Raw genomic sequence first — 27,873 nt, 5'->3', positions numbered from 1 at the left:
GCAGGGAGGACTCGCGCCTCCACGACTCTAGCGCTATCTATCTATAATCAAAAACATATTTTAGATGCTGCTGGGTATTTATATTACAAAAGTTTGGCGGAACACGCAGCATTCTCTGAATCAGTCTGAATACAGAAAGAAGTCTAATCATCAATGTATTTCGATAGATAATTGAAATCTGGAAAAATTCGTAAAAGGATCCATAGATATGATACATTCCTAATTGCCATAAAGTATATCGATATATTTGAGAAAATATGTTTGACACTTCAGTTTTTTGAAAAAATACACGGATTTTCATATTATAATACTTTGCTCTGTATGGCGCGAGGCCTTAAAGTTTTTCTCGACGGTGCAAATCTTGTGCAAACCGTAATTATGCATACTTATTATTATATTACGTTGTAGGACGTAATTACTCTGGAGTTTCGCCAGACGTCTAGCTTTCTCACCGTCTGATAATATCGCTAGGTGAATCATGATTCATCGATGACGATCATAGACGCTACTATATGCTCCAGAAAAAAAACAATATATATATATAATCCTCGAGATAACGATGATAAAGCTCGTTTATAGTATGGTGTGATTTACACTTGCATAGCTAGAAGCTATACTTCTATAAATATAATCGTGCCTAGAATCCGGTAGTAGGGATATAACGCGATTGCAGCGCTTAATTCTATCAGCGAAAAAGCCTGGAACAATTTCAGTAACGAATAGAACCTTTATAGGAGCACTTCGTTACTCTGTAATACTTCACGATCGGCAATCGAGGATTCTAATTTCTATACCGGTTGATTGACGCATTTTCGGAAGGCGTGGCTCGCATATTTTCATCCTCTTTGTGTACCGACATTCCCTGTCAATAGTCCTGGTCGTAATTTGACTTGTCGAGCATGATGACTCGCAAAGAAAAAACCAATAAAAGGAGAATGCGAAGAAGGAGAAACAAGGTGATTGCTCGCATGAACTATCGGTACTTTCAGCTTCAGATTAATTGGCAGCTTCGACGTGAAGCTGCGGTCAATCGAATGCCTCTCAGCGAAACTGTTGAAGATATAATCAATTACATCAAAGAACACGAGCAAACGGACTGTCTAGTAGTAGGATTTGCATCGGTGGAGTTGAACCCTTTCCATACAGAGATTCCATGCATCAGCCCTGTGCCAGTTGACTGAATTGAAAGTAAAACGATGTTTATACCCAAGTGCATGGTTGCTATTAATTTATCACCAACCAAATTACGGTTGTTGGGCTTTCTATAGAAATAAAACAATATTTAAAGTGAAAATAACTGCTCTTTACTTGGCATTGATTTACTCTCGTAGTATTTACATGATGAATGGTACTTTGATATCATCGGATACAAGTCAAATTTTATATCTAACAATAAGCTATCGCCGCAAATTCATAACTGATAATTATCGCAGTGACCAAGAAACGCGATAAGCAAAAAGCGTAACTTATTTTCATTCGAAATTTACATTTCACTGTCTGAATTAATTGTCGAGATGAAAGAATTGAATAAAGCTATAGAAAAACTTATATTGGACTTTGGTGTAACAGGAGGTGAAGGGCTCGGAGAAATTTTAGTATTCTGCTATGCCGACTCGATTTGACATTGGGATTTCATAAGACGGGTCGGTAAGTGTAGTGTACTAAAATTACTACTGTGCTCACCCGTGCTCGGCAAATCATTACGAAAAATAACGTGAGGCAAATTTCGTGTGCAAATGCCTAGCAACGAAAGCGTTTGTACAGCATTTAGTTACAATAAGTTTAATTCTTCGGTTTAATTCCATCTTGAAAAATGGCGCCACCTGGATCATACTCTCTGTCGTGTCTCTGATGCCATCTATGCACTGGCGTCAATCGCGTCAATCTAATGATTAATTCGCTAATCTCAGTTTGCCTAGGGAAATTTCTTTTACGCGTTTGTCCAACCTGTTCTCAAAAATGGCTCCCCCCTTATTTCGCGATAGTGTAATCAAATAAATGGTCGCATTAATAAACGCTCTATCGCTCCTGACATGTGAGAATTGTACGAGTAATCTGTCAAGATTTATCCGAAGACTGATTAGGATCAAGCATGTGAGTGGGGCCCTGAGTAGCCGGTGAATATCAGTAATACGTTTCCAGCAGCATGTCGACAATGGCCGATGAATCTACTTCCGTGCCGAGAAGGCGTCAATTGGTAAACAAAAAATTATCATTCAAAAATAAGCAATAGTTGTAATTCATTACCGACTGGGATATTTGTTTCGATAATACATTTTCTCTCTCTGTAATCACAGCGTGAGAGGACCAAAAAGTTATACACAGATGATTGGACACTGGGAGATGAAGATATCGAAGGACGGAGAACTTTTCAGCTCGATGAAAAGATTGAGTGCGAACGATATGACTTGAGTAATTTTAATGGATTATTTCGTGAGATGACGGGACCTGAATTAACCCTGAGTTACCTACAAAAACATGGTCTTGGGATACCGTTATTATTCAAAGAAAAAACCGGACTAGGCTTGCGTGTGCCAAGTCCAAATTTCTCAATAAACGATGTCAGAACCTGCGTAGGTATGTAACATCAACAAATGACTTCGAGAGCCTGTCAGAAACTATATTTCAATAGCTACCTGAAAGATGGCGTTGGTCTACTATGATGATGTGTACAGTTTCAATATAAGTATTTTTAAATGATACAGATAGCTTGAAATATTTTTATAATTATAGAATCTTAGTGAAAAAGTTGAATAATTTCTTCAATTACAGTTACTTCACACTCAGGAAGGGAAACACATTTTTGCATTGAAATATTGTTGAAATAAATCCAGTTCTAAGGCATTGAACCACTGTTACCTTATTCTTATAAATGGTCTTTTCAATTTGCTAAAAATGTCTATTAGATTATTACCAACACAGTTATTTTAGTGGCAATTCAATTACTAAGTTTCAAACTCAATTCTTGAAGCATCATAAAGTCCTACATCTACTTTGTACAATTATCACTTTGCGATTCCCTGAACAATTTTTCATTTCATGTAACGAATGCACTTTTTCAAACCATGCACTGACCACTCTAATTTCAGGTTCCAAAAGAATCTTGGATGTAATGGATGTAAATACTCAAAAAAATGAAGACATGACTATGAAGGAGTGGCAGAGGTACTATGAGGAGCCGAACAAGGATCGCTTGCTGAACGTAATATCGCTGGAATTTAGTCATACAAGGCTGGAAAATTATGTGCAATCTCCTACAGTAGTCCGTCAAGTTGACTGGGTGGACGTTGTTTGGCCGAGACATTTGAAAGAGGCTCAGGTTGAGGCGACAAACCTGTTAGAAGATATGATGTATCCAAAAGTACAGAAGTATTGTTTAATGTCAGTGAAAGGCTGCTACACAGATTTCCACGTCGACTTTGGCGGCACCAGCGTATGGTACCACATACTGCGAGGTGGTAAAATATTCTGGCTTATACCTCCAACAGAGAAGAACTTAGCCTCTTACGAGCAGTGGGTACTGAGTGGGAAACAATCAGATGTGTTTTTTGGTGACATGGTAGACAGATGTGGGAGAATTAGTTTGACTGCGGGAATGACCTTATTCATTCCAACAGGATGGATTCACGCAGTTTACACACCTCAAGATTCTCTCGTTTTTGGGGGTAACTTTTTACACAGTTTCGGCATCGATAAACAATTGAAAGTTGCTCAAGTCGAAGAACATACGAAGGTTCCACAGAAGTTTCGGTACCCATTTTTCACAGAGATGCTCTGGTAGGTTCAAACGAATATTTTTTCTTTATCATTTCGTCTATCATTGTCACAAACTATATGATAACTTATCAATTCTCAATTTCGCTATAGGTATGTGTTGGAACGATATGTTCACATGCTGTTGAACAGAAGCCACCTAGATATTCAGGACGCAAACCAACAACCCCCGGCTACAAAGCTACATGAACATACACATTTGACTCCATTTGAATTGCATGGATTGAAAGCAATTGTAATGTACCTGCATTCTCTTCCGTCTACAAAGAAAAACGTTCCTGAACTAATACGAGATCCAGTAGCACTTATTCACGATGTTAGGTGCCTTGTTCAACAACATAGACATGATAATCCCGATGCAGCTGTTACAGGATACCCGGTACTGCCACCCCCTCCAACAATGACAATTGCAGACAGAGTGAGTCTTTGTTAACAACATTAGTTTCTTTAAAACACTTTAGAACTATTCATAATTATAGACTCATCCATTTTTCTGAAATTTATTCACAACATGAGATTTCGTACTCGACAGGAGCGTCTACGAGCAACCAAAAAAAGTTATACAAAGTTGCAACGGCAGCAATCCCAAGACAAGTCTGATGGCCTAAAAGAGAGCAAGCCAGGTGTTCCTCGGAGGAGGCGTACCAGATGTAAAAAATGTGAAGCATGTACCAGGTCCGATTGTGGGGAGTGCGCTTACTGCCAAGACATGGTTAAGTTTGGTGGTACAGGAAGGGCTAAGCAAACGTGTCTTATGAGGCAGTGTTTAAGACCAATGCTCCCTGTTACAGCTGCTTGTAAGGTCTGCCGGCTGGATGGATGGAAACAGCAACCAGCACCACTTATGGGTATGTAGGAAAATCATAAAATTTAAGAACAGCTTTGATTGCCAAGCGAAGTCTTGACTAAGAATTACATATCTCATTGTTTAAAATTGCAGGAAAACCAACACCGTCAACGCCGTCAACGTTAATGGAGTGTACGGTTTGCTATGATATCGTACATCCGGACTGTCTGGCAGAATCCGGTCAAGGAGGAATAGCTAGCGAAGATCTTCCAAACAGTTGGGAATGTCCACAGTGTTGTGAAAGCGGTCGACACTTGGACTATAGACCTCGGCATTTCAAAGCACGTGCTCGCAAGATCTCTGTTTCAAGTGGAGCCTCATCGGCCCCTACAACTGACTCTGAGCGAGCGACTACCCCAAGTAAACGATCTAGACCAGACCCAAATGAGGTAAGTGTTGTCGCTCACTGTTCAGATGTATTATTTTTTACGTCGTATAAATCTCTGATCACGATTGAAAGCGCGTGCTAAACAGAATACTTTCCAGCTATTCCTATCAATAGATAACTAAAGGAAGTGGGCTGGGAATGTGAAAATGTTTTTAGACATTACTTGACATCTGTAAACCAATACCGGATTTATTATTACAGGCCTGGAATGATCGGGAACCGGCCGAAGGTGAGCAACGCACAGCGTTGCGCACTCAGTTAGCTATGCAGTTGACAGGATCGACTAGTAAGTCGTTGAAACGGCCTCATGTAGTAGTAAGGCCGTCGCAGTTACCCCCACCATCCAAGCCTGGACCAGACTTCAACGGGCACACTTTAGCTTACGACAAAACAGTAATGCTGGCTATATTTAGGTTTCTAAGCTTGAAAGATTTAGCAAATTGTGCTTTAGTGTGTCGTACATGGGCCAGGTATAGTGTAGATCCTAGTTTACGGAAAAGAATGGACGTGTCTCATGCTCACTTGACCGCAGCCCACTTAACAGGCATTGCTCGAAGGCAACCAGAAAATTTAAACTTAAATTGGACGAACGTCACTAAGAGGCAATTAGCTTGGCTCCTAGACAGATTGCCTCAACTTAGAGTTTTATCATTACAAGGTTGCATTTGGTCGGGCATATGCGCCCTTAAGACTTGTACGTGCCCTCCGTTAGTTAGTCTTGACCTAGGTCACGTCTCAGGTTTAAACGATTCCAGTTTGAGAGAAGTCTTAAGTCCTCCGGCTGACTCCAGACCTGGTTTAATAGACAAAACGTCACGCTTAAAGCACTTGAAAAGTCTTTCATTGGCTGGTTGCGATATAACTGACATAGCTCTCAGATATATTGTGCAACATTTACCGTATATTGAAATTCTGGATCTATCATCTTGTGGACGAGTTTCAGACGCTGGAGTCGCCCAGCTGACTACTGCTCCAGCACAAACCCTGTCCAATTTAGTTTCTCTAAATTTATCGAACTGTAGGCTACTAACAGAAGCCAGTCTTGATCACCTCGGGAGGTGTAAAGCGCTTAAACGGTTAGACCTACGGCACACTACACACGTTTCTACGCAAGCTGTCATAAAGTTTGCTGCAAAAAGTGTACACAATTTACATGTGACTGATGTTAAGCTAGTTGAAGAAAAAGTAAGTAAGTAATTGTGTCTGTAATTCGTAACATAAATATTCAACGTATTTTACGCTTCTGAAATTCTATTCAAGAAAAGTAAAAGAACTGTCACACATGATTTGTGTATCCTAAATCACCAGTACTATAAATTCTATGTGAAATGCTTACAACATTTTTTTTTAATCTAAGAATAACAGCAAGTTTGCTCTTAATAAGCTTTTTCGTAATCATCTAAGCATCTTAATCACAATATTATTTGGCTATTTTATCGCTGTGAGATATTAAAAGTATTTCGTACTTGTACTTTTATTTAGTTTAATCAGTGAAAAAATAACTTATCTTTGCTTTCTGGAAATTATTATTTACCAGTTTGCAAAAATTTTTGAAAGTTGAACATCCCAATGAGCATTGATTGCTCTGATGCTATAAATAATTATGAAAAAGCTGGCTAGTTATTTGATAGGAGAGGTACCTATTACACCTGGTCCATGAAAGCCTCTGTTGCGTGCAATGTATTTCTATGACATGAAGATTTAAAAGTGAAAAAATTAAGTAACTACAGCGGGATATGACCGTAAATCGATACGCAAATACTTATTTATACAAAGTGTGATCAGTAGACTGTAATTAACGAACGTAAAATTTATGTTCAAACTTACATATTAAGGTATCGAACCGTGATATACATATAATTACGTTGTATTTATTGTTTATATTAGAAACTTGAAACGTATTACGCCAAGAACGTTTATGGATATATGAAACATTCTTGGACCTCCTTATCTTTGTCTTTTATTAATTTAAAGTATTCAAATCTACTAACATATTTTTACTGTCGAGTTCAAGTACTCAGCCACCTATGAAACCACCAGATCTATTCTCTGTTTCATTTTCTTTTTTCTTCGCCGCATTTTTAGTTAAACTTCTCAGTCAAAACTTGGTGGCTGTAAGCCAAATTCGGTTTTTATAAATTATCATACGTGAAGTTTATCTATATAAAGCTAATACAATGAATTATACACACAAAAGACGTACTTTTTTGTCCAAGCTGTACTTGTTACGTTGAAAAGACTACTTATTATTTAATTAATAAAATATTATTTTAATGAAAACTAAAATACTGTTTAACTTCTGTAACTTATAAAAAAGACAGCAATACCCCAGTTTTCAAATATAATTTTCAATTCGAAAACTACATTAGTTTCTTAATCTGAACACTTCAATCTAGATTTAAAAAAGTAATCTAAGAAGTCATATAAATTTCAGTACTCTGTCGTCATAATTCATTCCATTATCAATTTCTTTCTTTTTATCTATCAAATTCATAGGTAACAATTGTCACTTCTATTGGATATACTTCTTGCATTTTATTTTTTTGCGTGGAAGCTAAACAATCGAGATTCTGCTATACTGATGTATATGGTATTCGGACGTGACTGAATATCTGTATAAAACCAAGCATTTCGCAATTATCATACGTTTACGTACTTCGTTGTCACTGAAAGTTATCGAATCAATTCGAAAATATTTCCCGTCTTAAAACATTCCCGCGTGTTTGACACCGCGGTTTGAAAGCTGTGCCATAAGCTCAAAATTCCCTATTTTACCTTGGATTCTTGGGTATCTAGATGACAGCTGCTAGGGAATTATCACGTAGTACGTTGCAGTATCGGAATTTCAAACGGTCACTGCATCGTAACCGGCTTGTCGTCTCTACGTCGTAACCGTAATACGCAGTTGTCAGTTTTTGCTTTCGTTCAAGACGATCGATTATTTGTGTCGCAGTGTTTCAAACTTTCAAGGTACGCAGTATTCTTCTGACCATCTCAACTGGAACTTGAAGAGCCATTGTCAAGGTGAGAAATAACGGGAATTGGAGAAAATGTGAGTGAAAATGCCTCCTGTTACTAACCGGCTCGTAGATGGAGCTTGAAATGCGCAAAGAGATATAATCAACAGCCAATATATTTTCTTTATTATACAAATATCTTACAATTTAAATCGCCAAAATAAAATACAGTAGCTTGTCAATCTATGAACAGGTTAATTTTTGGTTAGTATTACAATTACGTGTAATTATGAATTCGTGACTCATGCTGTGCCGTACATAGTGGCACTGCGATCAAGCAATCTACACACCCATAAATTTTCCGACCCATTGCACGCACTGCAAATGATCAAAACTTTAATCCACTCAACCACAACTTCTCTTCGATTTACACTGTAGTTGAATCGCTTTTAACCTCGTCAAGAATAACGTTCAAGTGATGGGAAAATTTACTGGAAAGAACAGGTGCAACTTTGCAGGGACAGCTGGTATTTGATATAAGTTCTGTAGCATATTACATACGTGTTATTTTTTTCTACGTAATTCATCACATGATACCATTATTAATCATTACTGTGTTCGTACCCTTATAACCATTATTTTGATTTTTAATATAATTCATGTACAGTGTATAGTGTATATTTATATACTGTATGTATGTATATTAGGGTGTTTCAGAAAAAAACAATTCGTGATTTTCCACCATGGCAACCCGTAAAAAGTTTGTTTAGGTCAAAAGAAAAATGATAATCGGATGTGATTGAACATTTGTTTAAAACTATGCATTTCGCAATTATCATTATCATATACGGTATACATACCTATATCAGTTTACGTACACCGTTGTCACTGAAAGTTATCAAATCAATTCAAGAATCTTGCCGATTTTCAAATATTTCCGCGTATTTCAAACTTGTATGATAAGCTCAAAATTCCCTATGTTACCAACGATTCTAGGGTATCTAGTTGACAATTGCTAGGGAATTGTCGCGTAGTACGTTGCAGTATCGAAATTTCAATTGGCCACTGCATCGTCAACCGGCTCGTCGTCTCTACGTCGTTGTAACCATAACACGGAGTTGTCAGTTTTTGCTTTCGTTGAAGACGATCGATAATTTGTGTTGCAGTGTTTCAAGGTACGCAGTATTCTTCTGAGCGTCTCAACTAGAACTTGAAGAGCGATTATAAAGGTGAGGAGTTTCAGGAATTGGAGAAAATGTGAGTGAAAATGCCTGTTACTAACCGGCATCGTAGATGCAGCCTGAAATGCGTAACGAGATATAATCAACAGCCAATATCTTTTCTTTATTAAAAAAAATATCTTACAATTCAAATTGCAAAAACAAAATACAGTAGCTTGTCAATGTATAAATACGTTAATTATTAGCTAGTTTTACAATTACGTGTATGTAGGTCGTAGAATCGATTTTTCTGATTCGTGACTCACGCTGTGCCGTATAAGGTCGCACTGCACCCTGAAGCCTACGCAACCATAAATTTTCCGATCATTATATGCACTGCAAGTGATCAAAACTTACATCAACCCAACAACACAATGTTTTTTCGATTTTCAATGTGGTTGAATCGCTTTTAATCTCGTGAAGAATAACGTTTAAGTGATCGGAAAATTGACTGGAAAGAACAGGTGCAACTGTGCAGAGACAGCTGGTATTTGATATAAGTTTTGTAGCGTAGGTATGTACGTGTTTTTTTTTCTATGTAATTCATCACATGGTACGATTATCAATCACTACTGTTATTCGTACGCTTATAACTATTATTATGATTTTTAGTATAATTCGTGTACAGTGTATAGTGTATATTTATATTGTGTATTTATGTATGTATTGTATGCATTTTAGGTTGTTTCAGAAAAAAGTAATTCGTGGTTTTATAGGCCTCTTGCGTACCTTTCAAGCGAAGGAAACGTGCTTGTATTGCTGTGTACATATATGGAATCAACGTCCGAGTTTTGTCAGACGACCACGTTAGGCGGCGCTGACGACTGTATACGTACACAGGTCTCATGTACACTAGTAGCGTACTTGAAAGGTACGCAAGAGGCCTATAGCACCCTGTAAAAACTTTGTTTAGGTTAGGAAAAAGATCCTGTTTCTTACAGAATCTTACTTTTAACCTAAGCAAACTTTTTTGAGGGTACCAGAATAGAAAATGGCAAGTTATTTTTTTATGAAACACCCTAAAGTATATGGATTAACATTTTATCGATATACCATTGATACATCAGCCTAGTTCGGCTAACACGGAGTCTAAATCTTCCTGTAGAGTAATGCTTTCTTCACGTTGCCGCGCTAAATCATCCTTTAAACGATCAACCGTTGCCTTGAGTAGATAATTTCCTTTCTTTAGCGTAGCCAAACGCCCTTCGTGCCTTTTGACTTGTGTCTGCGGAAGTAGTAAAAAATTATAGTAAAAATTGGAGCACCGCAGAGTGTTGAATCAAATTTAAACAATTGTCAACTTTCAAATTATTTTTATCAAATCTGCTTTCAAACTGACTTATCAGTTTTGATCCCATTGCTTGGACATTCTAAACAATGATAGATATGATAATGATAACTGACCTGTAAACTGTTTTTGCGTTTTTCAACCGGAGCATTGTCATCCTCGCTTTCGGACTCTTCCTCGTCCTCCGACTCTTCAGATTCGGATTCCTCGTCAGACTCTTCACTCTCTTCTTCTTCCTCTTCCTCTTCCTCCGGTTCTTCATCTTCCTCCTCCTCGTGCATAAGCTTAGCCATTTTATCGACCTCTTTTTGGAGTCGCTTGAATTTCTTCTTTTCTTCTTTCAACAACTTTTGCTGCTGTTTTATCTGCTCCCGCAATGCATGCCTCTCCTTTTTGGCATTTGCTGCTTTATCCCTGTGCAACAAGTTACCAATTTTTCAATTAAATATCTTATTCATGCGCAGCAATGGCCTTGAATCAAGCTTCAGGTTCTCACGGGAGAATACAGTTCCACGTAAATTATCACTGTATTTACTATCAAAAAGACTTTCCAATGTAGTTTTAAATCTTAAACTTAAAGTTCATTTTATACTAACGATATCTCTTGATTGTCACTCGAATTTGTCAAAGTAGTTAGCAAGAAATTTTTCACAGAACATACTTGAAGGTTTTTATCTTTGTAGTCAAAAGTTTGAGCTCTCTTTGAACCCGTTTTTCGGCTGCGACACTAGGATCAACGTCTTCATCCTCCTCGCTGCTTTCCTCCTCCTCTTCTTCGCTCTCATATTCCGGCTGATCGACGCTCTTCTGGGAGGCGATCTTTGCGACATCCTTGGCACTGGGACACCCAGCTAATGCCATGCCTGAAAAATTTGACGAGGACGTGTCCGCGCTTTCATCTACTTCCAATTCTGAATCGACATCTGACCATGGCTCTGGCAGACTAAAGTTTATCTCTACGCGGCCGCGTTTAGGAAAAAAGGGGGAGGGAACAGTCAAATTAATAAAATTTATCAAAACAGTAAAATGGGTCCGACTGTACTGCGTTGTGAAAGTATGGTGCGTCAATTTCCCCCTGTACTCCAGTGGAATTTTGCGGTGAATTTGAGAGTGCTGCAATTGATACTGTATACAGGTAATTTCGAGTATTGCGTGTAAACTGTAAATAACAAATCAATGTCCGACCGCAGGAAGACAGTGTGATTAACTTACCAGCCTTCATGCGTCTCTCCAAAGCCGCGTACATCCTCTTCATCTCCTCGAGCTCGTTCTTCACCTTATCCTTCTCCTCCGCAACCGCAGCAAAGTTCTTCTCCATACGTTCAGCCTCTTTTCTCGCTTGTTCGACCTCCCGCTTGAGGGACTCGGCCAACTTCTCGTCCTGTTTCTTGTACTCTTGAACCGTTTTCTGAGACTTCTCGCGCTCAAGCTCGACCTCCAGATTCAAGATCCTCGCCTGCAATCTCTTGTTATCCCTCTCGACCGCCTCTTTGTTTCGCAGTTCGATAGCCAGCATCTGTTTCGTACTTTGTAGATCGTCGCGGACCGCGTCTATGTCGTCCATCTCATCGGGGACGACTTCATCGACGGGCGCGACTTCGGCCTTTTGTATCTGTTCCTCGATCGTCATCTGCCTACGGAACTTTCTCAGACCCTGCAGCATCGGTTTTGACCTGTCGTTGGTTTTTACGCTTTTTAACTTCACCCCCGATTGGATCTGTTGCAGCAGCTTGTTGTGCATGTTCGATTTCTCTGATTCGAACACAAAATGGGCATTGCCTGAAATGGATCCCGGGGGAAAAAAAAAAGAAAAAGAAAATGCAAAGGGAAAAACAGAAAAATTTTCTTTTTTACAACAAATACATTCGATTCACCTGTACTAATCGTTCCATTAACTTCCTATTTTTTTTTTACTAGAGAATGAATATGGTAAAAAAAAATAAAAAAATAAAATCTTACAAATACTGCAAGAAATTTAAACTCGTTACTATGACATTGCCGGATCTATCTCACGCTGGTTTCTCTGAAGATCGTTACAAATCGTTCGGGCGAGGAGGAAAAGAAAATCATAATAATCCGCTTGTCACGTTCCACTAGTTGTTTGAAATAACATGTGCGTTTCATTGATGGTCAAAAACCGTCGAGAGATTTTGTTTTCAGGCAAAAATTACAGCCTCCTGTAATCTTCCTGCACACTGACTGACGTTTTTTTCTTCATTTGCCTCGCATCAATTAGTCGGTAACGAACATTACGGATGAACGAAGACTTCCAAAAAGTATAGAATCACGGTGCGGTTTTTGTAACGAACTCTTGGTACGCCTTTATCCTGGGTGATGAGGCGGAATATTTATTTTCTCTCGATCAATTACATCGTCCAAAGTAACTCGACGAAATCGACAAGTTTTTTTTTTTCTATTCATAATATCTATTAATTATAATCTTTCGAACAACGCATCAGAAATTTTGAAAAAATTTCAATCTGTTTCACAGACAATCATAATTATCTGTATGGTAAAACAAATCCCCGATTTCTTTTTTTTTTTTTTACATTATTTAATCGACCGACCCGATATTAACTGTCGGTATAGCTTTTCTTCCGGACAACATTGAAAAAAAAAACAAAAAACAAAAACAAAAACAAAAAACGGAGAATCAAAGTGTGGTCGATTACAAAATCGTGACATGTTGGGCGCAGTGATCTGCAAAACTCACCGGCAGGGTCCTCGACAACTTTGTTAACTCTTTCGAGTATCGGTGCACTTCTGTCGTTGCATTTGACATGCTTCAATTTTCTTCCGCTCTCTACTTCCTTCATCATACATGCCCAATCCGGTCGCTTTCTTGGCCTTGATTTCAAAGCTTCTATCACTTTTTGCTGCTTATCACTGAGGGGTGGCAATTCCTTCAAAATGGTTCTAGCTGGCGGTGGAGGTGGTGGCCTAGGAGGCGGTGGAGGCGGTATAGCCGCCCTCGATGAACTTTTTGATAGTGTGGGTGCTCCTGGGGGTTTAAAAATATTTCAAACTTTAAAACGGATCAGTTCGGTTTTCCTTATTGACGAGTTTTTTCGAGACGACACGACGACAAAAGATATGCAGCCAAAAAAGAAAGAAAAAAAAAAAAAGAAGAAAAAACCAACGATAAGACACTGTTCGATTAAAAACTGGTCAAAAGTATATAATATGTGTAAGTTCTCACCTGTTGTGCTTTCGCTCTTAGAAAGCGGAACGACATCGGCGCGAGATCTTGATTTTTCGACACGAATTTGCCGCTCGAGTTGGGGTCTAGAGTGAGCTTCGTGTCTTCCATTTTCCCGGGGTTTTGTTTTCGCGGGTTCCGGTTTGCTCACCGTTTCCGGCTTACTCGCGGTTTCTCGAGTATTAGGCTGCGACGGGATGATTGTAATCTTGCTCTGTTTTCGTGTTGGCGCTTCGTCTGCTGCGGGTGTCGAGTTGATCGGCGCTTCGACCGGCTTCGGGACGCTCTGAAAGACAGCGGAACGAACTTCTCAGAAGGATTTTCCCTAATCGGTATGAAAATTGAAACGCGGCTCGTGGCCGCAAAGAATGAACGACAAACTTTGAATAGGTGGGCAAACTGCTGCGCTACGCGTCGCTAGGTATCTTCGAGAGACGAAAGATTAACGACCCGGTGAAACCAGCGGTTAAATTTATAGCGTTGTTTTTAGCATCCACCGCACTACCGTGTCCTCATTGTCAGTGTATGCGTTATACTACAGGCATATTCTATGTGTAATACAGATCACTGGCGACTGACGGGAATTCGTTTTTTTTTTCTTTCGAAAAAGAAGAATATCGAACGTAAGTGAAGAAATACAAGTCTCCATCGACTGTATAATTTATAGTCTGCGGTTTATCTGGAGTTGCGATAGTTTTGGACGAGATAATTGCGAACACTGAATGCGGAGAGAAAGAGAGTGAGAGAGAGAGAGAGGGATGTAAGTGCATTGTGTCTTATTGTTCGTTTTTTTTTTATCATGTTGAAGTTAGTAACGTTATCGTAACGATTCGTGCTGAGGAAGAATCGTTATCTTGTAATTTTTGAACTGTTTGAAATTCAGTGAAATTTTAATAAAACGAAATATACTCATACTTTGCGATCCTAAGATCATTGTAAAAATATGAAAATAGTCATTTTTTCGAAAGGTTTCGTTACGATAATTAGTTATACTAACTTCAACCCCGTCGTTTTTCATAATAACTTCTCTAATTCAAAACCGGTAATACAACATAAGGCGTTTCTACAATTTGCAAGTCATAATTTGCGTTCACCGTGCAATTGCTGACTGACTTTGGAGTGGTTTTGCATCTATGGAACGATCTTACAAAGCAACTTGTGTTTTCCGATGCGTGACTACGATTAGGTTTTGAAACATTCGTATAGATTTACGTAGAATCTTAAAGCCTTCAAGTTTCTGTAGTATTTTATACGTACGACCTTCAGTGTGGAAAAATTCGACATTGACGAAACGAGCGGTGGCTAAACGCCATTTTTTCCCCTTTCATGCGCCGCGTATATAAATCTGCGAGTAAATTCTCTTTTTTCTTTTACATATGTACGTATATTTTATTACCCCGGGATTTTACGGTTACATACGTGCCAATAATCAACGCCGTCCTCATCGTCCGCAGTTATTGCTGCCCAGAAATCCATCGAACGTAGATGTTTGTGCAGTACAGATGTATATATATATATATATATATATATATATATATATATATTAAATTCACTTCGATTGAATTATCGATCTTCAAATTATTTTTAAAATATACAAGATATAATTGTCTTGAATGGATGTTTTGGTGCAGATTTCTTGGCGTTCGTAAATCGCAAAATAAACAACAAAAAAAAACATCCAAATTGCAATATTTTTTATTACATCACCAACTGTGTGCAATATACTTCGATGGGGGGAAAAAATTTATCGTTCGAGAGATTTGGGTGTCAAGAAAAAAAAAAAAAAAAAGGGGGAAAAAAGAGGGGAAATAAAAAAACTCGCGTAAATTTCTATTTGTTTCTTTTCTCATCGGACAGCTGGAGCACTTTTTCACTCCGTCGCCTCGTGGGGAGTTTCACGCGCTCACTAACGGGCGTACAAATTAAACTTACGTCATTGGGGGGCTCCGCTCGTTCGAGTCTTCGACCGATAGAAAGAGAGAGACGACACGGTCGATCCGCCCGTCTTTAAATAAACACGGCTTTCCCAATATTATTGTTGTTATTCGTCTCTTTGCTACGAGGGTTTTTTATTGGCCGGCCGAGAGGACGTCAAATGCACATCCCGTGTCTATTCCTCGCTTCTCGTCGCGTCGTCGTTTACACGCATAATTCCTATCAATAGATAGACCCGCGTCCTGTGATCTATCGACACTTTCATTCTATACGGTATGATACACATGTTGCGGATGGACGGATAAATTTTATGTCCCATAGATATATATCTAATACCTATACGACTGAGCGCGATTGCGGGAATTTATATCGGCCTAACTTACATTCGGTATAGGTGTAGGTTGACGGAAGACGCAGCTGGCCGCACTAGCAACGAGAATTTGAAATAAACCTCTAGCTTTAAATATAATCGTGACCCGATGCGTGCAGTATTGCGAGCGCAGCGAGAAATCGAAACTCCCTGCATATCCCGTTTTTACATATATATATATAAGGGTGGCGCAAAAAAAAAAAAAAAAAAAAAAAAAAGAAAAGAAAAAAAAGACTATTTTTTTCTTTTTTTTCTTTTGAGTCTCGTGGGACAAAATGTTAGTTTTTGACGTTTTAAGAGCCCACTCCAAATGACAGCTCAAAAAAAAAATTTTAAGAGGTCGCTCCAAATTCAAATTAAATTTTAAAAAATTATGTTTTCGGTATTTTGTTTGATTTTTAATTCATGTCGTGGTGTATTGTTATCGATTCTTTCTTACTGAATTGAAGAAAAAAAATTTATGAAATTTTAATATTCGAATATTAAAAGGTCGCTCGAAAAGATCTAAAGAAATGCATCAAAAAATTGAAAAAAAAATATGAGCGACCGTTCAAAATACAAATTTTGAACTGAAACTTTCGGAAACTTAGTTTTTTTTTGTCTATAAAATTATACCGTAACGAGAAAAAAAAAATTGAAAAAAATCGATTTTTGACGATTTCTAATGTTTTAAAAAATGTGGAGTGACCTCTTAAAATTTTTTTTTTCAACTGTTCTTTGGAGTGGGCTCTTCAAACATCAAAAACTAATATTTTGTCACACGAGACTCAATAAAAAAAAAATAGTCGGTTTTTTTGCGCCACCTTAATATATATACCAACGTATGTGTATTGAATTTACCAGCGAAAAGTTCTCCATGTCCCAACAATGACATAGTATGTAGCTTTTTTCACAATTTAATATCCGTCTTCGTTTAGTCCTGTCGCAAAAAGGCAATTTAGTTTCATCATCAACAGGATTACAATACTGAAAAACGTTGATGTAATATTTTAACATTTTATCTCGCAACCGTTTTGTTGCACCGAAGGCATAGTTTTGTCATATTTCTTGTGCAGATGGTTTGTGCTTTTGCCGTAAAAACCGTGTCCAGTAAATATTTGTTAATCCACCGGAAACTGTAGGCGCAATATTTACGGTGTATTGCCGAGCCGCGAAGAAAGTACCGCAGGAAATGATGCTTGAGTAGTAATGTGTACTTACAATCCAGGAAATACTGCGAAATAATGGGTAGGTATCATAAATAAATACATGCTGCTCAACTCTGGTGCGCAGTTTTTCGCATCTTTGGATTTGCCGTTAATTTTGTATTTTGTTGATCGCACATGTGGCTTTTCTACGACGCGACAGCTGGATCTTAGAGACATTATTGGCAGAATCGATATCGTCATCGTATAGTTTAGGAGAACTTGAAAGAAGGCGGATAACTCGATCTATGAAATCGTTATGCGAAAATTTTATTCTACGCTGCCGTTCCTGTAAATTTTTCTTTCTTCTTGTCTTTTTTTTTTGTTTAAAATTGATTTTCCAACTCATTATCTTTAAACAAATCTGGAAATACGTTTTGCCAATAATTTAGAAAGTACAGTTGAAGTTTTTTTCAAAATTTGATAGTGATTTGTAAAAACATTGTACAAACTACAGGAAATTTTTACAATGCTATAATGTATAGACTAATTCCAGACGTGATCACTTTTCGTCTTAGAAAATCAAATAAATTTTTAAAATGATAAAACTGCTCACTAAACTTGGCGTTATTTTTTCTTGTTCGGGAAATTGTTTGCTCTCGGTGAGTCTGATCAAAGACCAGTTGCCCAAAAGTTTTACTGATGATCGATTGGCGTGGTCCGTACGTAAATAATTTAACCCACCTGCTGAAGCGTGCCACGTATTCTATTTCAGGATGATCTTCGACATGGCATGAGCATCGACTCGCGGCCTCAACATACTTTTCTCCCATTCCACACGCAACTTCCCTATATTTTCTTGAACCTTTTTTCGCACACCCGTATCTATTCGTTGCAACGATTAATTTACTTTCTTTCTTTTCATTCTACCCAAACGCATCGCAAGTATAAAATATCTCGCCAAATCCGTCAAGGGTTGCGAGTAAAAATCAATTTCGAAACTCACCTTGAGAGTGACTTGAGTGAAGGCCGGTGGCTCGTCGGTTTTGGGCCTGGATTCCCTCCTGGAATTTAGAGTCCAGGGTGCGGCGGGCATCGGTAAAGGGTTGGGGCCCTCTTTGACCCAGGGTGGGCGAAAGGTCGTCCTCTGGGGTTGCTGCTGCGGCTGCTGCTGCCCCCCTGCTCCTGGCATATTGTCAAAATTGATGTCGCACCGCGGTTTCGGATATTTTTAAAGAAAACAATGTCTTCCGTGGAAACGCGTGACTCGCGCTTCGTAGATTAGCGGGAATAATTCGGTGAGCGATGAGGCGAACGACGTGAAGGAACGTCTTCACTCTCGTCTTCGTCTTCGACAGTCTCGCAAGCTCTTCTTCTTCTTCTTCTTCTTTTTCTTCTTTGCGGCCGTTAATCCGCGGCCTATTTTACGCCGAGGGGCGTATCTCGCTGCAACACTTCTGTCGCTGATTTCGCGGTTTACACTAGCAAAAATAAACAACGACAACAATAACTGGAAGGAATAAAATATTCTACCAAGTTTCAAATTCGCGATCTATGTATTTTGTATCCTAATTAACACTGACGGACGTTAATGTTACGTCCAACAGCGCCGTCGCGAGACGACTCGAGGTCCACGCGCTGGCAACGAATCCTCGAAATAACTGGATTTACGCCACTTTTTCGAATCCAGTCGAGACATCGAGACCTGTAACTCGCGCGATGGCCCCCCTGGCTGCTTCCCCCTGTTTTCGGGTATTTTTGGCACGTGACGTCACACGGGACGCGAGGTCAAAAATAGATCGTCTTCTAGGCCGTATCGTCTCTGCACCTTCGTGCTTACGCCTTACGCTGGCAAAGCTATGCGTATCGTCTTCCCTTCTCACCCACGCCCCCTCCCCCTCATCGCCACCCCCTCTGCAACTGTTTACAATGCAATTTTCAATGTTTCGCGAATTTTTTCCCGACGCATCTCCCCCGACTTTTCTTTTACAGATTTTTTTTTTCAATCTTATTCAACGTTAGTGACGGAAGATGCGATCTGCGGAAGCGGAAGTGCCAAACCCGAGTGGGTGTACCTACTCACGGAACTTTTGTGTTTGACAAAAGTGGGAAAGTAATATCGTCCTCGAATGTTGATATTTACTTGGATTTCTGTTGCACATGATCTACTGTATGCATTGAGATTGATCGTTTATTCCGGTCATTGTTTACCGTATTTGCAGATTTTTGCATGGGGAATATGAGCCATGGTTTTGTCAAGCTACACGTAACAGCGCAGTTATCTAACTTTTTTACTTGTAACAAGAAGTCATCATTTCGAAAATTCTGCGCCTACGGATATGATGTCATTTTTAAAGAGACGCTTGGAACCGAAATTCTTCACGCTGTACGATAATTGTATATTTATATTTCGATCGCGTCACAAGATTTAACTGGTATTTGCCAAAATTTGCAGTCGCGTATACCTATCAATTTCAGTACTATTATTCTATTCGAAATATCGATTGAATTCGTTCGATCTTTTTCTTAGGCACGTTCAACAACTGGTAAAAGGTTTGATTGGGATTAAAGAATGAATGAGAGATACATAAATAGATAGTTAGATACATAGATAGATATAGAGGTTTATTACGTCCGTAGTGATGTTGGACAAGTACATAGCGACAGAAAAATAATACAGGATACGATAAAATAGAAACAGTAAAAGCAAGTAGGTAGACGGAAAAATAGTTCAAAATAGATCGAATAAAGATAAACTGAAGAAAAAATTAGCAATTATAGGCAAAGTAAAATAAGAGAAATACGAAATCGAAAGTGATAACTGGCTACCAATGCAATGATCAGGATCGGTACAAGAAAATGGACATACATGGAAAATGGAAAATGGAGAAAGAGAGAGAGAAAAAAGCGTTTGCTAATTAGGAGAGAAACGCAAAATGCAGGAATTTTCGCGTGTATGGATAATTTTAGAACTTGAACAATGAGTAATCGAATGCGAGAATGAATTTATTATAAAATAAAAAGCACAAAATGTAACCGTGAAGTTTCATAGCCTGATCTGAAAATGATTTAAAGTTAACGCAATTGAACGCAAACGACACTTTTCACTCACCTTTCGCATGCCTTTTGTACTTTCGTACTTTTTTAGCCAAAGAAGTTGTTGTGGCGCTTTTATTCAATTCCGCCTTGCGGAAATTATAAGGGATTTATCCGAGCTTCGAGAGCGAAATTTCGCAGTAAAAGAATCGTCGGAGGAATGCAAATAATCAATGAAACATTCTATTTTAGGGTACCGACCAGCTCGCACAGAGAATATAACTGCACAAACGTTAAAATTTGACTCGCACACAATTCTCTAAGCAGCTGTCGTCCGTCTCTAGAACAAAAACCGGTGCAAAAGCTACAGTGAAAATATTTACGGAAGTACGGGGAAAATGAGTAACTTATTTAACAAAACTCTTGCGAAGTCTGACATTTAATTACACACGTAAAACATAAAAATTAACCAAAAGCAAATCGTCATCACACGCCTTTTTCTCGGACTAACTCGATCATCCATAGTTGTTCTAAAAAGAATTTTCCTGATTTCAAATTGTTGATCTTCATCAGGGTCGGTGGTCTTCGCGAAAGAGATTATCAGCGAGCGGTGCAAAAACGTAACGAAGCTTGCCGGAGATTCGATAATCACTGTCAGGCCGCAAGATATTTTGAACGGGAGTCAAGGTTAGCAGAGCACTTCAACTCTTGGAGCTCCAGGGGTTCTTACCGTGATAATAAATTCATTGACGGTAAATCCAAGGCCGAAAGACTTCGTCGGCGACAGAACAGTCTGAGAAAAATGCTGAGGGACGAGGACGCCGGTTACAGGGGCGAAATTGCAGAGCGGGCAGCCGCCGGTTTGCCTTCTGTAAGAGACGGACCCGACAAAGCCTCCGTCGACGAGTTGAGGAAGCAGCTCGACATGAAAAAAGCGGAGAAAGCACTCTATTATCCTCACAATTACGGTTGTTTTCAATCGTGCAGCGGTCCATGCGAATGCAAGACTGGTGGTGCTTGTTCTCGTCATTATCAGGGTGAACACCACATTGATGCTTGCAGAAATTCCAACCTAAGTATGGACCAAACCAATCTGCGGAATTACTCCACCGATTGCCAGAGCCGCAAGGAAAATCCGGAGAATCGTCATCACGGTGAGAAGCGTCACATCCAAGGGCACATGATGTACGGTAGCAACATCGACAGCTTCGGCAATTCTTTCACCACGTCGACTGTTAAACATACCGGAGAGAGGAGACACTACGAAACCGCTACTGACAGCGTTGACGAAGGGTCGAACCAGCGTCAGCACAGGGAAGACGCTGACCAAAGTTCTACTGCTTCGTCCGTACGTCAGATGCACGAAGACCAGGTAAGATTAACGAACAGAAATTATTTTTATTACACTCTCTGCTCCGTTATACGCTGTCGCAGACTGCCTCATCAAATCCTGATAGTCCTAAACCGTTTTTCAAATATATGGTAAAAGCAAATCGACGTGACTTTATCAATTTCTTATCATCTTACAGGAAAGCGTGATGGGATACGCGGGACACGCGGCCATTTCGGAGAGGAGACATTATGGCAACCCTTCGAATAACTCGGGCAGGAGCCTGGCAAATACAAATATGAGTCAGGCCAGCCCGTCGAAACATGTCTCAGAGATGGAGAAAGAGGCTGAAGCAGAACGAGAAGCAGAGGATCATGAGGAGACAGTCTGCGAAAGACGCTACGCAACGGCTGATCAGGAACTCGAGCAGATATACGAGAGCTGTAACCGGTCTCATGCTTCGAGCCCGGGTTGCGATGGCTTTACTAACAAAAAAAATTCATCAACCGACAATATAAATTTCTCCTGGAAATACGACGATCCCGCTAAACATCCGGTCTGCTTCCTTACTCACAGTCAATTGCTGGAGGAGATACAGGATTTGGAGAGCAGGGAGGTTCAGGTTTGCAAGAAGCAAAATTGGGGCGAAGCACTTCGTCTTAGGGATATGCGAAACCGACTCGAACTTCAGAGGGAAGTCGAAATTTTTAATTGCAAAAATTTGGTCAAAAATAAGACCAAACGTTTAGAGATGACGAAGTTGGCCGACAGAATGGAGCTGATGGACAAACGCGAATCGAGTGGAAATGACCACTTGATTTACAGGTTAGTCGATTTTGTTTCGCAATTCTCACCAGGGTTAATATAAATGAACGTGAACGGCGCACTTGGCATTTTCAGATATTTATCGCTATCGTTACCACTTTCCGCAATATTGTATTGTAAAAAAAACGAAAAAAAAAAAATCTCGGAATCGAGTCTCAAACTCTTTCTTTACGAGTGGCCTTGGACCTCACGTGATTATTCATTGCTGCTGATTACGTACTCGTCATTTGATAAGAACTCTTTTTAGTATCGATCGTAACGTCTTACGTGATACAAATTCCTGGCTGATTGCCGACCGGCCAAAGTGACGAAGAGGATAGGGGTGTATGTACTTATACGTGCAGAAATAATTTTCGATTGTATGTATATTTTCCGCGAGAAAATGACAATTGGGTATATAACGCGACACGAATATATATATATATATATATATATATATATATATATATATATATATATTATAGGAATAGACGTCACGGTAATGTGGCAATTTATAGCGATGAATCACATATTTTCTATAATGTTCTAAAGATTTGTACTGCAGGCCAAAAGCCAAAACCGTATTTCTCAACACGATTTGTCACTTGCCAATTGTGACCTGCTTTAGAGTTGTTTGAAATCTATATTTTTGTTCTACTCACTCTGCGAAATACTACGGAAATCTCGTTGTGTTGAATGTCTATAGTCTGTTGCGCACGAAATCTGTATTTTTTTCCACGTTATCCAGACATATTTTACGACATATTTCGCGTTATTTTTGCGCTAGCGTGCATGTGCTGTGAAGCGTGGATTTATCCACCTCACATTTTGATTTTATACATTCACGTAAATCACTTTGACATTTTCACCGAGATCCGTTAGCCAAACCTCTGTTAAGCGATTTGCAAAGAGATAATTAGGTAATAAGTGCAAACCACATGAAGTTTCCAAGTTAGAGGTTTCCAAGTTTTTTCATGGTATCTGTATTCTCACTCTCAAAACTCTGTGCAGTCCAAAGGTAAATTCTTCTTTCATTAGATTTCCACCTTCATAGTTGTAGCTGAGGTTTTTTTGTGCTTCTTTTTGTATTATCATCGTTGCGATTCAAAGAGGAAAATTGGCAGATAGAGGATTCAATAGTTAGTTAATTCTCATCCAGTCTTGGTCGACTACTTTGTTTTTCATATTTCGTGAATACATTATCTCTATTATGCATGAAATTCATGATCACGCAGTGAGGAGGCCAAGTCTCTGTGGGAAGCACGAGTCCGAGAGGACAACGCGATCTTGAGCAAGGATGAACGGGCCGCGAGAGAGAAATTACTGCAAGAATTGGAGGAAGAATGGGAGATGATGTCGTTGAACGACAAGGAGCGGGTAGCTGAGACTCCAGTGAAACAGCATCACTCGTATCTTCAGGAAGAATTGGACATAAGAGCCGAAGCTATCGAAAATGCAGTGGACTTACCTCACGTCTATAGGTCGAATGACGAGTCAAAAAGCTCGTGTACTCGAAACAAGGACAAGGGTTCCGCAAGCCTCATTTTCCTTGGTTAAAAAGGGACCGATGTTAAGCCTCGTAGAATTTCGTAGACACTTATCGCTTAATAGTAGATGTAGAATGTATGAATACTACAGATGGGTAGGATATTGTATTATACCCGATTCATTCGGAGGCCAGAAATTTAAAAAGACTAGAGTTCGTAGTCACTTGTAGGCTTTATAATAATTTTTATGATATTCGTACATTTGTATTCAACCCTCGTGGTATTTGATACTATGTAGCAGCTTCGCATATCAGACTGAAAAAATTATTTTCATATTGTCACCTCTCCCTAATTCTATGGTGCTAATTTGACCGTTAGTGAAACCCTAGAGGCCTTATATTAAGAATTAAGTTGTAATGTTGCCCTAATCTTATGTTTACGTCTTACGAGGCTTATGTTCTTTTAAATATTCTCTTATCGTATAATCTGTATTATTATTATTTTCCGTTAGGGTGGATAAATTAAAATCGCATTTATTTTCATTTTCCATTTGAGTAGTTTGAATCTTCTCCGAGGGCGTTCTAATATCTGTTAGATAGAATAGAAAATAAAAGTAAATAATTCGTCGATAGTAAGAATCAATTTTTACGAATTGGTAAAACGTCCCTCGCTCTACAAATTCATATGATATTTAAATCATATTTCGTTATCATTCCTCGCCACCCAATTTAATTCATGTCAAATTATGTACTGTGAATTAAAAGCTACGCTAATCATGCAGCATTATATCTCTCCGCATTCACATCAACCTGATTCCAAATTCCATATTGAAAAAAAATTCAGGTGCATAAAGCTGCCTGATGAATCCGAAATTTCGCACGCTCCTGACGCGCGAAAAAAAAAAGCTCCCGCAAGCAGATTTCAGTGAGTTTATTTTCCCAAGTGGTTAGCTCAGCAGCGAAGAGATGGCGCCACCGATAGCACTCCTCTGGATATAATAATGATAATAGTAACAGGCGGAATAATAATACCGAGTGGGTACGGCACTCACAAGCCTCGGGCCGAGACGCAGTAGTAGCGCCCGTCTGACAACTGGGCGTGCTGCGAATGCACACCCACCAATTTCACCTTATTACTATCACTATATTGGAACCATTGGGCAAAACGCGCAGGCTGCGCGCGCTAAATTCTATGCCGCGGCGCGGCGCGACGCATGAAAAGCGGTGTAAAACTGCAGCGGGGGGGATCCCGAACGTGTATATTTGTCTTTCTTTTTTGTTTTTTTCTCCATTTTTCACCCTTCCTCGGTGTTTTTTTTTTGATGTTTTTACATCACAATATGATTCCGGACTCGCGCTACGGAGAATCGCATAATTTTTAAGCAATTTGACGCTATGAATCTGCGGCATTGATTTTTTTCTACTCTTTTTTTTCTGCCGTTGGTAAAGGAATTCTGTCTTACATAATGAAATTTTTCAATACTTTCTATTTTTTTTTTTTTTTTTTTTTTTTTAATTTTTCAGTTTTTGCATGTTATTCATGCGACAGGTAGAGAGCTATGATATTCAATATTTATTATTGTATAATATTTGAATTCGGAGTATTGAAACAAAGTCACTGGAAAGATCAGAAATAGAATGTCTGAGACTGAAAAAAGCACTTTATGCTGAAAGATTACAGGAAATATCGGGATTTCGTTGCATATTTCGTAGAATCCCTGGAATCTGTAGTTAAAAAACCTTATTTTGAATTTTTTCGTTCAGTTGTATCAACGCCCGAAATAATTAAAGCTCTGATACTACATAATTTCAAATCACGAAACACTTCCATAATGATTTTCGACCTGTTATCGAGTGTAGCCGAAAAACAGTCTGTAAGAAAAGCAAAAATACAGTTTGTATTAAAATCGCAGGGATGAAGGTGCATTTCTGAAATTGTCAATTTGCAATTGCGGCTCTCGGAGTGACAGTTTAGTGCCGATGGATCAATTAGAGGCTCGATTCATGCCGTTACGTGAACAGAGAGGAAGGAGAGGAAATACAAGATGCAGATGACTAACTTGGTAAGCACTGTAATATTTGTCACCGTATGTTTATGCAAATCTGCATTTCTATATTGCTGAAAAATATATTTCGATCAACAGAAATATAGTAAAAATCGAAAAGTCGCTTTTTAAGTACATAAAATTCTCTTTGCCGCCTGATAAGTTGATTTCTACCAATCGATAATCGCAAACATATTATACCAACAGAGAACATTAAAATAATCACTAGAAATATTATGACGATGAATGTAAATTATCCCGCCGTATCAAATACAGGTAGTTTTAGTTATTTTTATCATCTTTCATCGTACGAATACGAAGTATTCTGCTATTCGCAATTAATGCAAATGTATGTCTCTCAGAGAATATAAACTGTCCAATTTGTTCCCTCTCGTCTGATTCATTTCTCAATGCGTATGTATTTTCAACGTGGAACTAAACATATCTTGTTTGTTTCTTTATTTCACATTTCACAAGGGGAATATATGATATAGCTTCTCAAGTCATTACCTCGTGGATGAATCGATTTAACTTGATTTGAGTGATTCTATCGTGAGCATTACAGATAAAACTGCTTAGCGCCGAATTCCTACCAATTTTTGAATAAATTCGAATACATTATTATATTCTGCAGGAATAAAGAAACAATTTATTTCAAGATGTTTCTAACGTATACAGGTTGAATAAAATTTTTACCGAGACAGATTTATTACAGTTAATTCCGAAATATTTTGCTCTGAAAAGTTTTTTTCTTCACTATCTCCTTTTTCTCTTTTCACAGCTCAAGTTTATCTGCAAAATTCGACTTAGTGATAATCGAACTAGACTAAAATAAAATTCCGAACACCATTCAACTAGTATAATACCTGTTCCCCTCGTCAAATTCAATTCTGAGTTTACACATTGTTTATCAGGAGCGTGAACCAATATTTATTTTTCTTAAGTCTTATGTACTCTTTCGCAAGTTATACGTTTCACGCGCCGGACGGACGGCGACTCCAATAAGTACCGCAAAACAGTTTCTTCGGACACTAAACCGAGTTGCGCAAAAATTACACGTAGGTACGCGTGTAATTGAACAGGTATAAAGTCTGCAACGTGTAGAATGTAGGGACTCGTTATTTTTTATGAGTATAATTAACTTTTCTAGGATACGAGGAACGTATCCATTAGACCAAAGTTTGCGCGATCAAACCACGAACTATGAAATAACCCGTTATAACGTGATCCGCGATATTTTTAATCAACGATTTTTGTATTCAAAGTTAGAAAGAGCCGGTAACCTTTTCGAGCAGGAAAGTATATTCGATACATTTTTTATAAACTTTGCAACGTCAATAATAATTGTAAAATAGCAAATGCAGTTGAGAGGCTTCAGTTGAAGTTCCAAAGATAAATGATTTGTTAGAAAACAGATGGATCTATCATCTTCATTTTAAGCTTCTTAATTATGGCAGACCAAGAGGGTAGCGGATTCTTCTGATTCTAAATTTACACAATTTTACGGTATTTAGGTTTTAGATGTTTTCTAATAGCTCCGAAGCTCATGATATACGAAGACCTTTACGAAGCAGGCAGGCAGCTCGAACTGCATTCTTAAAATTACAGGCATATTAATGCTGCGGTCTGAAATTTCCGCGCCTAATTAGATTACACCGTTTTATCTCATTTCTATGCACTTCCGTTCCGAATCGCCTGGTCATGCGTTAATATATTGCCTATACGTATAGCATGTTACAGTGCTACCTTCATATTCGAATCGATCCTATTTCTGCGACGGTTTCACAACCTGTGCATGATAATTTACAACTAGAAAGTTTGATTTTGAATTTGACGCCCTGAGGTTTCTAACTAGCTCAATTACCGCTCAGCGTTTTCATTCGGATTATAATATTCACGGCCGATTGCTGTTTTAACGAGGCAAAGTGCAGCCGTGCAGCTGCAGCTGTAGCTGTTTCGCTTCAGATCCTCGGCAGAGCAGCAGTCGGCAGTTTTGTAGCGTGAACAAGACTGCGGAGCACAGTTTAAATATACATAATTTGCAAATTGCACGACTCGTAGACGCGGCGA

At 38.8% G+C, this 27,873-nt stretch overlaps 4 protein-coding genes across 11 annotated transcripts; 3 read left to right on the top strand and 1 right to left on the bottom strand.

The window, feature by feature from the left end:
• The first annotated feature begins 895 nt into the window (after window positions 1-895).
• Window positions 896-1,287, top strand: LOC124406795 (guanine nucleotide-binding protein subunit gamma-1-like). Its single transcript, XM_046882389.1, has one exon. The coding sequence runs from the start codon at window positions 900-902 to the stop codon at window positions 1,179-1,181; it is 282 nt and encodes a 93-aa protein (XP_046738345.1). The 5' UTR covers window positions 896-899; the 3' UTR covers window positions 1,182-1,287.
• A 663-nt stretch (window positions 1,288-1,950) lies between these two features.
• LOC124406975 (jmjC domain-containing histone demethylation protein 1) lies at window positions 1,951-6,922 on the top strand. The gene is made up of 7 exons (XM_046882723.1): window positions 1,951-2,197; window positions 2,298-2,577; window positions 3,090-3,777; window positions 3,868-4,192; window positions 4,307-4,622; window positions 4,715-5,010; window positions 5,211-6,922. Exons 1-7 carry the CDS (start codon window positions 2,147-2,149, stop codon window positions 6,204-6,206), a joined length of 2,952 nt encoding a protein of 983 aa, XP_046738679.1. The 5' UTR covers window positions 1,951-2,146; the 3' UTR covers window positions 6,207-6,922.
• A 932-nt stretch (window positions 6,923-7,854) lies between these two features.
• On the top strand, window positions 7,855-24,388 carry LOC124407748. 6 transcript variants are annotated; one of them, XM_046884218.1, is made up of 5 exons: window positions 7,855-8,061; window positions 9,133-9,223; window positions 20,712-21,510; window positions 21,668-22,293; window positions 23,508-24,388. In XM_046884218.1, coding segments are annotated over exons 2-5 (1,749 nt in total). In that variant the 5' UTR covers window positions 7,855-8,061; window positions 9,133-9,221; the 3' UTR covers window positions 23,830-24,388. The 6 variants fall into 6 exon arrangements, with proteins under 6 accessions (XP_046740174.1, XP_046740175.1, XP_046740177.1 ...); XM_046884221.1 differs by having other exon boundaries at window positions 7,856-8,061; window positions 9,133-9,195; XM_046884222.1 differs by lacking the exon at window positions 7,855-8,061 and having other exon boundaries at window positions 9,014-9,195; window positions 20,712-20,825; window positions 20,902-21,510.
• Window positions 9,722-18,759, bottom strand: LOC124407747 (glutamic acid-rich protein-like). Of its 3 annotated transcripts, none has more exons than XM_046884214.1 (7): window positions 18,109-18,759; window positions 13,674-13,959; window positions 13,188-13,475; window positions 11,687-12,253; window positions 11,136-11,430; window positions 10,591-10,888; window positions 9,722-10,411 (listed from the first exon to the last, which is right to left on the bottom strand). In XM_046884214.1, the coding sequence occupies exons 1-7, from the start codon at window positions 18,292-18,294 to the stop codon at window positions 10,250-10,252; spliced, it is 2,082 nt and encodes a 693-aa protein (XP_046740170.1). In that variant the 5' UTR covers window positions 18,295-18,759; the 3' UTR covers window positions 9,722-10,249. The 3 variants fall into 3 exon arrangements, with proteins under 3 accessions (XP_046740170.1, XP_046740171.1, XP_046740172.1); XM_046884215.1 differs by having other exon boundaries at window positions 11,136-11,337; window positions 18,109-18,757; XM_046884216.1 differs by lacking the exon at window positions 18,109-18,759 and adding an exon at window positions 15,093-15,182.
• Window positions 24,389-27,873: the final 3,485 nt, after the last annotated feature.

This window comes from Diprion similis, chromosome 6 (assembly GCF_021155765.1).
Source record: "Diprion similis isolate iyDipSimi1 chromosome 6, iyDipSimi1.1, whole genome shotgun sequence".
Classification (NCBI taxonomy): Eukaryota; Metazoa; Arthropoda; class Insecta; order Hymenoptera; family Diprionidae; genus Diprion; species Diprion similis.
The sequence above is the reverse complement of the archived record's forward strand: the minus strand, read 5'-3'. Positions and strand labels throughout refer to the sequence as shown.